This window comes from Propithecus coquereli, unplaced genomic scaffold, assembly GCF_000956105.1.
Source record: "Propithecus coquereli isolate 6110/MARCELLA unplaced genomic scaffold, Pcoq_1.0 Scaffold202, whole genome shotgun sequence".
In the NCBI taxonomy this organism is placed as follows: Eukaryota; Metazoa; Chordata; class Mammalia; order Primates; family Indriidae; genus Propithecus; species Propithecus coquereli.
Window position 1 is genome coordinate 2,528,070 of NW_012145190.1, and position 11,088 is coordinate 2,539,157.

Consider the following 11,088-nt stretch of genomic DNA (forward strand, 5'->3'; position numbering starts at 1 on the left):
GTTAGACTAGAACTGTGGTTTTTAAACCTTTTAAAGCAGCAGAACTGTGTTTTCAAATAAAGTCATATCTAAAGCCCACAATATGAAAAGGCCCTGGTTAAGGGAAGGTGAGCAGTGCGAGCCCAGCTGGCCGCTCTCCCTCTCGCAGGAAGTGGTGGCCCACTCGCTACCTCTCAGCCTCCCCAACACCCCAGTCCCACCGTGACTCCTGAAGCAGCTCTACAGAACCCTGGGGCTCTGAGGAACAAAGTTTGCAAACAACTGCATTAGATCATTTTGTAAATTTATTATCACTATTTATTGCCATTATTACCTAGGTGATGACATAGCACATGTCAACGATAACAAATTCACATAACACAAAAATACAAAGAACAGGAGTCCCAAGATTCCTTTGACCCCAAAATTAGCAAAATGGAATTTTATTTCTATTTTATGTACATAGTTCTCTAGCTCTCTAGCCCTATTTATTGATGCATAAGGATAGTTTTATTCTAGAAGGAGTCGACGAATGCAAATGACGTGCCTAAGGTCTCACCAGGAGAACAGTCCAGCCCTGGAGCGACCCTCACCTGCTCTGCACTCCATCCCTGATATTCTAGTTCCAACATTCCCCAGAGCTGGGTCCCCCCGCCCCCAGAACCCCCTCAGGACCCTTTTCTGCAGCTGCTGCTCCTCCCTGGACACTCACCTGGGCTGTGGAAGATCTGAGAGACTGAGGTGACGCCTTTGGACGTGAAGGCCTTCAGCGCCTGGTGGACACAGGCAAAGTCCTCCGGGTAGGAGAGGACGCTCTCCAGGTTTCTTCTGGTGACATTCCCAGCCCCTACAACAAAGGCAGAGGTGAAAGGCACTTGCAGGCAGAGTGAGAGACCCACCATTTGGGACTAGGGTTGAGGGACCAGGCTGGAACGGAAGGTGTTCCCGGCTATGCAGGGGTCAAAGACCTGAGGTGGAAGCCATTCTTCTGGAAGATAATACATATGTCAGAAAGGTAGGGGTGTGGGGATTGTGAATAATCACAGAGTTAGGCTTCTGCAGGGCTTTGAATACTCTCCTCCCCCTTTTCTCTACCTATTTAAATCCTACTCATCCTTCAAAGCCATGTCCACCCAATCACTGGCTGTTCCACATTCACTATTATTTAGTTGGTTTGGGTTTACAAAGATTCACCCTATAGGCAGGGACACTAGGTTACTATTTAGAGGAGAGATAAGAAAATCATAAAAGAGGATGGATGTTCCATACTCCTTCAGTTATTCATTCATTATTAAATATTTATTGTACATGTCTTCTGTGCAATAATAGCTAAAATCCATTGAGCACTTACTTGGTTCCAGGTCTCCTAAGTGCTTCTTCCATATTACTCATTGAATCTTCACTGTAACCCTTTACATAAGGGCAGTTACTATTCCTGTTATGCAGGTGAGGAAACCGAGGTTTAAGAGATGAAGCACTGCATTCATGTAAGGGCACAGAGCTAATATGTGGAGGATGGAGGCAGGATTTGAGCTGTATTTTGGGGGGCAATGAAGAAAGTAACTGAAATCAGTTAACTGGAATGTGCCCCCCAGGAGACATTTGGCAACACCTGGAGATAATTTGGTTGTCATAACTGGGGAGCAGGGTGCCACTGGCGTCTCGTGGGATATTGGGATTCTGGGACTCTAGAATAATGGTTCTGATATGCTCACTGTATTGTCTCCAGGAGCCTTCTTTGAATCCCCCTGGGGAATGACAGCACTCTCTCCACTGCTTGTAGTAATTTGTGCCATTCCTGGCGTAATCACCACATGGGACTAGACAGTAATCTCTCAAGACGACAGAGGGACTAACATTTTTTTGACCTCCTATCAAGTCAGGCACTAGGCTACCTACTTCTTAATCTTTAGAAGTAGATATCACCATCACCTCTTTACACATGAGGACTCAAGGCTCAGAGAGGTTAAGTGATCTGCCTAAGGTCACAGAGCTAGAAAGCGGCATTACGATGATCCACTCTAGGTCTATCTCTGGCGATTTCATCTCCCTTATCACCTTACCTTGCCTTGAACCATGGCTGGTGGCTGGGACCTTGTTTTTTACGTTCTTGTATAATCTACAGGGTTTTACAAACAAGCATACATTCGATCATCGTTAAATAGCGGAGTGCTAAAGAATGAGAAGATATGGCCGGGTGCGGTGGCTCACGCCTGTAATCCTAGCTCTCTGGGAGGCCGAGGCGGGCGGATTGTTTGAGCTCAGGAGTTCGAGACCAGCCTGAGCAAGAGCGAGACCCCGTCTCTACTAAAATTAGAAAGAAATTAATTGGACAACTAAAAATATACAGAAAAAATTAGCCGGACATGGTGGCGCATGCCTGTAGTCCCAGCTACTCGGGAGGCTGAGGCAGGAGGATCACTTGAGCCCAGGAGTCTGAGGTTGCTGTGAGCTAGGATGACGCCACGGCACTCCAGCTTGGGCAACACAGTGAGACTCTGTCTCAAAACAAAAAAAAAGAATGAGAAGGTATATATATGCCCCCAGTCTTCCCAAATATAGCCCATATTTACAGCTTCCTCACAGAGGCCTAGCATTGTAGAAACTGTCTGGGTTGGTGACACTCACAGGAGTGCCCAGCGTATGACATGGAGAGAATTCAATCAGGGTCTTACCAAGCAGGACGTGGGTGAGGAGGCTGGCAATGCTGAACGGGGAAAAGGCCATGTTGGTCTCAGCCTTCTTCACTGCTGAGAAGGCATGGTAGAGCTTCAGGGAGAAATCTATCAAAGCATCCCCCAGCACAGCTTCTGCTGAGTGACTCTCCAGATCAGAGCAGGGAGTGCCAGGCCCTGGGCAGAAGGGCTCAGGAGTGGGCTGGGTAGCAGGATCTGTCGGGGACTGGGTAGTTGGTTGGGTGGTGGGTTCTTCAGCGGTACTAGCTGTTACTTCGGTGGTTGCGTTGGTTGTTGAGTTGGTTGTTGAGTTTGTTGTTGGCAACAAGGTGAAAGATTCTTCGACGTGCTGAACGGTTGGAATCTCGGGGCTATCTCCCTCCACGATGTTCCCTTCGCTTTCCCCTTGCAGAGTCTTTGGATCCCTGGAGCTGGAGCTGGCAGTATTTGGATTTGAGGAGGCTCCATTCTGCGGTTCAAGAAACTGAGTTTCATTTTTCTTACTATGAGGCACAATCCCCTCAAACACTCAAAGCAGGAAGAGAAGGTGGGGATGTGGAAAACATGGTGCTATACCAGAGAGTTATTTCTGAAACAGCCTGGTGGGTAAGGAACCCGCCCTGGAGCCACCACCACTAATTCCTTCAGAGAGGGGGCGGTGCAGGGGTGGGGTAGAATGTAGCAGGAATGTTCCCCGCAGACCATGAGGGGTAATCAAGGACTCTGTTCTCGCTGATCAATTATTGCCATGTAGGAAACTGTTTTCCAAAAATTGAAGCTGAGTGTCAACTGTCATTTGTCTCTGTTCTTGCAATTTCTTATTAATATATGCCAGTCTTGACTCACTTGCCTGGCCGATACAGACATTTGAACTTTTGTGGCCCTTGCTTTAAGAGTGGATTTTCAAATTGTGGGTTGTAATCCTTTAGTTGGTATAGGAAATAATCAGCATTCTGGCAGGAAGGAACAAAGGGAAGGAGGAAAGAAGGGAGGAAGAGAGGAAAGGAAGAGAGGGGAAGAGAAGGAGGGAGGGAGAGAGGGAGAGAGGGAGAGAGAAATGGTATAGACCAATAGCTCTGCCGCAATTTTGATTCCCAAGGGATATTTAGCAATGTCTGAAAGCATTTTTGGTTGTCATATGGGAGGAAGCAGGAAAACGCTACTGGAAGCCAGCGGGTAGAGGCTAGAGATACTGCAAAACATCCTACAATGCACAGGACAGCCCCTGAACAATGAATTATCCAGCCCAAATGTCAGTAGTTGCTCAGCAGAAAAACCATATATTATCCCTATTTCACAGATAGAGAAACTGATGCTGACACATATTAAGTGACTAGCCCAGGGTCTCACAGAAACAGGAGGAAAAGAATCACACCAAGTTCTCTCATTGTAAATTTCTTGCCTCATCATCTGCTGAGGCTCAAAGGGCACTGCGGATGCCAACTTCCACACACACAACACGCACACACATGCACACACATGTACACACACCCCAAAGTAAGCATTTACCTTTCTCCTGGGCTCCCCCACTTCCTGGGCTCATTTCCCCAGGCCACTGGGACCTCCCACTGCTGTTAACCCCCACCCAGGCCCACATATGTTTGCTACTCTTCCTCCCCGTTTCCACAGGCCCCAGCCTGGGACAGTCTGCGACAAGTCACAGCAGCCAGACCCCTACTCCGCACAACTGTCTTCTACAACCACCTCCTGCTTTGATATCACAAAATGCTCCCCATCTCCTTGCACTCTGTGATCCTCCTGCCAAGCCTGTTTGGTGGACAGGATGGGGTCTATTTATTCAACATTTTATAAGTCAGGACTGAGCAGGCAGGGAGAAGTGACTTGCTCAAGGCCATCCAGCTAGTGAGGGCATAGCCCGCCAAGGCTGCGTCTGTCGCTGTCCCCAGCTCTTTGCCCACTGATATCATGGGGGTGCCAGGATCACACTTGCTGATCCCAAGAGGAGCTCCCCTCATTCCCTGGAGCCTGAAGGGTTAATCCTCAGCCCCCCCATCCCACCCCCACCCCTGGCAAGGGCCACGTACCCCAGCCAACAGCAGCAGCAGCAGGAGGGTCAGCGGGGTCAGCCCCGAGGCCATCTGGGCGGCGATGTCAGCCGGACCTGCAGAGCCAGCCAGCATCAGAGCCAGCCAGCATCAGAGCCAGCCCCGAACCCAGAGCCCAGGGGGCCCCCACCCCAGGGCCCGCCCCCCTTCCGTCCCAGGCCCCAGCCCCTCTCTGTGAGTTCCCTCCCCCTCCCTCCCAGGATCACCCTCTCCCTAGCTCCTCCCTCTGTTTTGTTTTCCCCAAACCGCTTCCCATTCCCGGCACCAGCTGGCCCTTCCTCTCCCCCGGGCCGGGTCTCCGTCCATCTGTTCAATTGAGGGGTTTTGAGTGGAGGGGGGAGTCCTGCTTTAGCCAAACAATGAGGCCAGAGGTGGGGGATGGAGGGAGGTCCAGGGGGAGCTGGGCACAGCAGTCCTGGGGCAGGAGGGGGTAGGGGTGAGGAGCAGAAGGAGGCAGAAGTCTCCAGTGGAAGCCTGTGGAGACTGCAGAGATAAAAGGGGCAAGAAACCCGAGAAGGGAAGGACAGAGGTGAGAACACTCCCCTCCCCAGACCTCTTCACTCCATACTCCCCACCCCACCTCCCCACCCCCTGCCCAGCACCAAACCTGCTCCAAACTCCTGGTCACTGGCAGCTTCAGTGAAGACTGAGTGGAGAGTCCCGCGGGGTCAGGGAGGGGGGTTGGGGGGGTTAGTCTTAGCTATTGGCTGGCCCGGGACACTGCCCAGTTACAAATTAAGGATGATTGATCGCTGGTATGATTTCCCGTAAATCAGGGTGGGACGGACCACTTGGTCCGCTTTGTGGGCCAGGCCAGGAATTTAGTCTGAAGCCCCTTGTGGGCAGGGGGTGAAGTTGGGTGCAGTTCTCAGCTCTACACAGCCAAAGCTTCCTCCTCCATCTTCACGGGTCATGATAAAAACAGCATGTACACAAACTTTTCATGTGAGTTTAAAAGGAATGAGCTTTTTGGAAATTGCTCATCTCAGTTGATCTTTAAAGTAACCCTTTGGAACTAAGCCCCATTGTGCCTATTCGATAGTTAGGAAACTGAACCTTAGAGCAGTTAAAGGTCTGGTCCATGGTCACCCTCACTTGAAGAAGTGTCCTAACCGCCGCTCCCACCTCCCCTGTGCTCTGCGATGTTCTTCTGTTTTTGCTCTTAGAGACCCATAATCAGTGGTTCTGCCTTTGTATAACAGACAAGGCATCTGAGGCACCCAGCTCAGCAAGCATTCACCTTAATTAAAAAACTGAAAAATCGCAAAGCTGGGGTGTATGTGTTTGTGGCTAGGGCAACACGATAGACCTGGCTGGCTGTGTGACCCCAGCAGGTTGCTTTTCCCCTTGGCACCTAGCTGTCCTCTCAGAGTTGCCAGATAAAATACAGGAAGCCACGTTAAATTTGAATTTCAGATAAACAAACAAAAAACCTTTTCTTGTAAGTATATCCCGTGCAGTATTGGGACATACTTAATGCTAAAAACATTGTTTTTGTTGTGTATTTGAAATTCAGATTTAACTGGGCATTGTATGTTTCACTAGCTAAATCTGGCAACCCCACCTCCTCTGCAAATCAAGGTTGTCTCTGATGACCTAATCCAGCACTAATGTTCTGTGATCACTGCACTGCAGGCCTGGTCCTCTAGTTGTGTTTGGGACATTCAGGAAAGTTCACTGCTAGCACTAGAACCACTATTCTAAGGGGCAGAAAGAGGAGAACAGTTTTGTACCTCCTTGGGGGTCCTTGGAAAAGACCCAGAAAGAGTTTTCCCCAGCTTCGCATTTCATTTCCTGCAGCTGCTTAGGAACCTCCTAAACTGTGGGGAAATTATACAACATCAGAACCGTCGTTTGAACAGCTACACACAAAACACCACTTCTCCATCCCCAATGCTCAAGCTGGTGGCCTCCAAGGCACCAGGAGCTTGTGGATTCTGGGAAATGGGTCAGCCAGAGGAAAAGAAGGTGGTGGAAAGCAGTCTCATTCACCGAGTTCTTACCATGCGTTTACGTTCATCCTCTCATTAACTGCCATGGCACCTATGAAGTGGGTGTTAACATTTATCCCATCTTAAACGAGTAAAAAAAAAAAAATAAGGCTCAGAGAAATTAACTGATGCACTCAAGATCACACAGCTGGTAAATGACAGAACCAGGATGTGGACCAAGTCTGTTCAACACTGAAATTCTTTATTAACCCTTATACATTACTGACACACTCCAGGGGCTAACCTGAAACAGGCAGCAGAGGACGTATTCCGGGCCCCGCTGTAGAAGTCCGACGCTTTGTGGGCTGAAGTTGCAGAGTGGATAAGGCCCAGTGGAGAGGTTTTCCCAACCCGTTGGTTTACCTCCTCGAGCATTTTGGCTCTCTGGCCAAAGCCATCGCCGCACTCTGGACATGTAGAGGGTGTCTGCTTTGTGGAAACCCCCCTGCCTGATGAAGCTGACTTCATCGTGGTGTATGCAGAATTTGTCCCTTTGTGGGGATGGACTGAGATATTCAATCAGTATAGGGTTACAAATTCAGTCTTTCTCCCACTGGGGGCAGGTGTAGGGTTTCTCTGCTATGAGGACCTTTCCTTGTGGTGGGTGAGGAGGCATAAGCCCACAGAAACCCTCTTCTTTGCACGTGGCTTCTGTTCCCTGTGGGTTTCCTGGTGTTGGATGAGGTTCACATTCTCACTAAAGTTCTTTCTGTACTCAGAGCATTTTATCAGGTTTTTCTCCCAGGTGGGTCCTCATATACTGAAGGGTACAACTTGCTGTGGTTAAACTCTTTCTCACACTCTGTACAATTTTAGTTTCTCCTTTTAAGAAAAATTATCCAAAACTCAGAAATTGGGCAGGAGAATCTGGGTCACCTGATTCTCTGAACACAGAAAATCGTTTGAGTGACAATTTTCTCAGTTCTCTCTCAGATAGTACATAACTAGTACTGCTCTAGTTGCACAGGAGCAAAGTTGATGGATTACTCACGAACAACGCCTTGGGCATGTGGGCGCAATCCTCTCTTTGGAACCCTGGTTGAGAAATATCATTTTAGGGGAATAAAGTCTTCTTTGACTTTTTATTTACTATGGATCAGGGCCCAGAGTTTGTAATGTCAGCTGTTGACCTGCCAAAAATGGATAAGATACAAATAGTTTTTGTCTGGTGGAGATATGAGTGAAGTGGAAACATTTGGAAGAGATCATAATGATAACCCCAAAGGTAATGGTCTTATTGCCCTGTAGGGCAGTAGCCAGTTTTGTAGCTAACTTAGCTGTGTTATTCCAGCATTCTCTTTTTCACTGAGTACACACACACACACACACACACCAGTTTCTCCCATCATTCTTTTTTTTTTTTTTTTTTGAGACAGGGTCTCACCCTGCCTCCCTTGGCTGGAGTGCCGTGGCTATTCACAGGTTCAATCAGTCACAGCTCACTGCAACCTTCTGCCTCAACCTCTCGAGTGACTGAGAATACAGGTGCGTGTCACCTTGCCTGGCGCCAGGGTCATTTTTGAGGCTTGAGTAAGATGGATTTGAAAGTCACCAAAAAGGTGCTTGAAAATGGTAGCAGTTGTGATAGATCCTTGCTAATGGTTTTTTGGTGATGATGACTACTTTCCCATAATTCTCAGAAAAAGCCACCACTTTTGTTTCTCATGAAAGTGGTCATAAACTGATTGTCCAAGGGTGGAGTTTGCATGAAGAACAGAGTGGGTGAGTTTGTGTCTTGAGCCAAGTATGTTTGGAGGCCCACTTAGGCTTTTAGGTTCATTTTCTGATGAGATATATATATATCTAAATAAAATGCAAAAAGAATCTGTAACGGCCGCCTAGAGTCTTTGTGTTTCCATCATTAAAAAACAATTTATAACTAGATATAATTTATAAGGAAAACTACATAAGAATAAGTATACAATTTAACAAAATATCATAAAGCTAACATCCATATAACTATCACCTGGTTCAAGAAACGGACTATTATTGGCACTCCAGAAATACCCTATGTCCCCTCCTCTGTCACGACTCCATTCCTCTGCAGGAAACCATGATCCTAACGCTACTGAAATCACTTCCTTACTTTCCTTTATATATTTGCCACATGTTACCGTCCCTTTTGGAGTTTGTATCATAGTGTGTCTTCACTCATACCTATCTGGCTTCGCCCACTCAACATTCTGCTTTTAAGATTTATCCGTAGTGTTGCAGGTGCCTGTGATTTATCTTCATTGCTGTACAGCTTTCCATTATGTTAATATACCACAATTTTATCTCTTCTACGGCTGACGGACACAGGTTGTTTCCAGTTTCAAGCTCTTCTGTGCCATGCTGCTGTGAACATACCTGTGTGTGCAGCCTGTTTCTCTAGGGTTTGTGCCCAGGAGTATCATTGCTGAGTTAAAAAGATGTGAGCGGCTTCGACGTTTCTACCATTTGCCAAAGTGGCTTTACCAATTTACACTTCCACTACAGTTTATTATATCTTATTTATTTATTTTTTGAGACAGGGTCTCACTCTATCCCCCAGGTGGGAGTACAGTGGTGTCATCATAGCTCACTGCAACCTTGAATTCCTGGGCTCAAGTGATCCTCCTGCCTCGGCCTCCCGAGTAGCTGGGACTACAGGCATGCGCCACTACACTTGGCTGATTTTAACATTTTTTTTCGTAGAGACAGCTTCTGGCTATGTTGCCTGGGCTGGTCTCAAACTCCTGGCCTCAGCCAATCCTCCCACCTCCCTTCCCAATGTGATCCCAAAGGATCACAGGCGTGAGCCACAGCACCCGGCCTCGATGCAGTTTATAAAAGTGTATTGTGTGATATCTTGTGATCATTAATCTTATGCGTCAACTTGGCTGGGCCAAGGTGCCCTGATATATGGTCAAACATTATTCTGGATGTTTCTGTGAGGGTGAGATTAACATTTAAAGCAGTGGACTTTGAGTAACGCAGGTTGCCCTGCATAAAGTGGATGGGTCTTATCGAATTAGCGGAAGGCCTTACCAGAACAAAAACTGACCTCCCCATTTTGCCATCAGACTATGTTTGGACTCTTCCGGGAGTTTCCAGTCTGCGGGCCTACTCCATCCAATTCCGGACTCACCAAGCCTCCACAGTCACATGAGCCAATTCCTCAAAATAAATTTCTCTCTCTATATATATACACATCCTGTTGGTTCTGTTTCTCTGGAGAGCCCTGACTAATACAGAACTAAAATTAAGGCTCAATATCATACGTGGCCTTGATATCTGGTGAAACTGAGAAGGGCTTCGAATGGCCTAACTGGAAGTTCTCCCCACGCTGCTGCCTTGGATAAGGTCCCCAAGCCAAAACACCCTCCTTTTCAAGGGGACCAGGTGCAATTCCTGCTTAGCGATGAGTAGTGGGTTTCAGTTCCCTGCCAGCCTGCAGCATTATCCAAACAAGCCAATCACATCCTCCCCTGGGAACCAAGGGCGCCCCTTCCTCTTGATACTACAGAGCCTGCGTCCCACAGCCTCCTGCTGTTTGCTCTGTTTCCAAGTGCAACCCCCGTGTGGCCCAGCGTCGCATGTGATGTCCTCCCTCGTGACGAGAGTCTATGCGACCAATAAACTGCTATTGGTCTCATCTGTCCCGTGTCAGGTGTTGTGTGTTAGGCCATCCCCCTAACCACAGGGTGGGAATCCCTCCCGCGGCAACAGGGTGAATAGGAGGTGATTAACACAAAAGTTACTATTCGTCAAATTCTCACCAACTCCTGGTTTGCCATCATTTAAACTTTTAGCCAATCTATTGATATCTCATTGTGGTCTTGATTTTTATATCCTTGATTTACTAATGAGATTGGGCATTTTTGCACATATATTATCCATTTGGATTTTTTCTTTCGTCAAATACCTTGCAGCAGAAACTGATTAGCTGTCTATCAAAGCTGTTTCCTTCCTCTCCCCCCTCACAACTAGGCTACATTTCCCTGCTTCCCTTACCATCGTGCGATCCACGACTGAGATCTGGCTAATGGAAGGCTGGTGGAAGTGACACGAGAATTGCTAGGCCTGGCCTGGAGAAATCTACCACACATGAAACACGCTCCTTTTCCCCATCTGCTGGCTGGACGTCAGTGTCCAGGATGACTCTGGGGGCCACACATTGAGAACAGCTGAGTGTCTGTTAGCCAGGTGTCTGAATGGTTTCATGCAGCAGAGCCTCCCGTGACCAGAGACATCAGTTTCAGACATTACCTGAGTAAGAAATAAATTTCTACAACTTCTGTTGTCAAGGCACCGAGATTTGGGGGTTGGTTGTCATCACTGTTAGTCCCCCTTCAGTTGTTTGCCCATTTTTCTATAGGGCCTTTTTTGTCTGATTTAGTTCTTTCTGGTTACAAA

At 47.7% G+C, this 11,088-nt stretch overlaps 1 protein-coding gene across 1 annotated transcript in view; it reads right to left on the bottom strand.

The window, feature by feature from the left end:
- Positions 1 to 4,804, bottom strand: part of SERPING1 (serpin peptidase inhibitor, clade G (C1 inhibitor), member 1) — a 12,848-nt gene extending 8,044 nt beyond the window's left edge. The window contains exons 1-3 of the mRNA XM_012643959.1: positions 4,700 to 4,804; positions 2,655 to 3,123; positions 692 to 826 (exon numbers count right to left, since the gene is read on the bottom strand). Coding sequence (XP_012499413.1) covers positions 692 to 826; positions 2,655 to 3,123; positions 4,700 to 4,795 — 700 coding nt within the window. The 5' untranslated portion in view covers positions 4,796 to 4,804. The remainder of the gene's footprint in view (positions 1 to 691; positions 827 to 2,654; positions 3,124 to 4,699) is intronic.
- Positions 4,805 to 11,088: the final 6,284 nt, after the last annotated feature.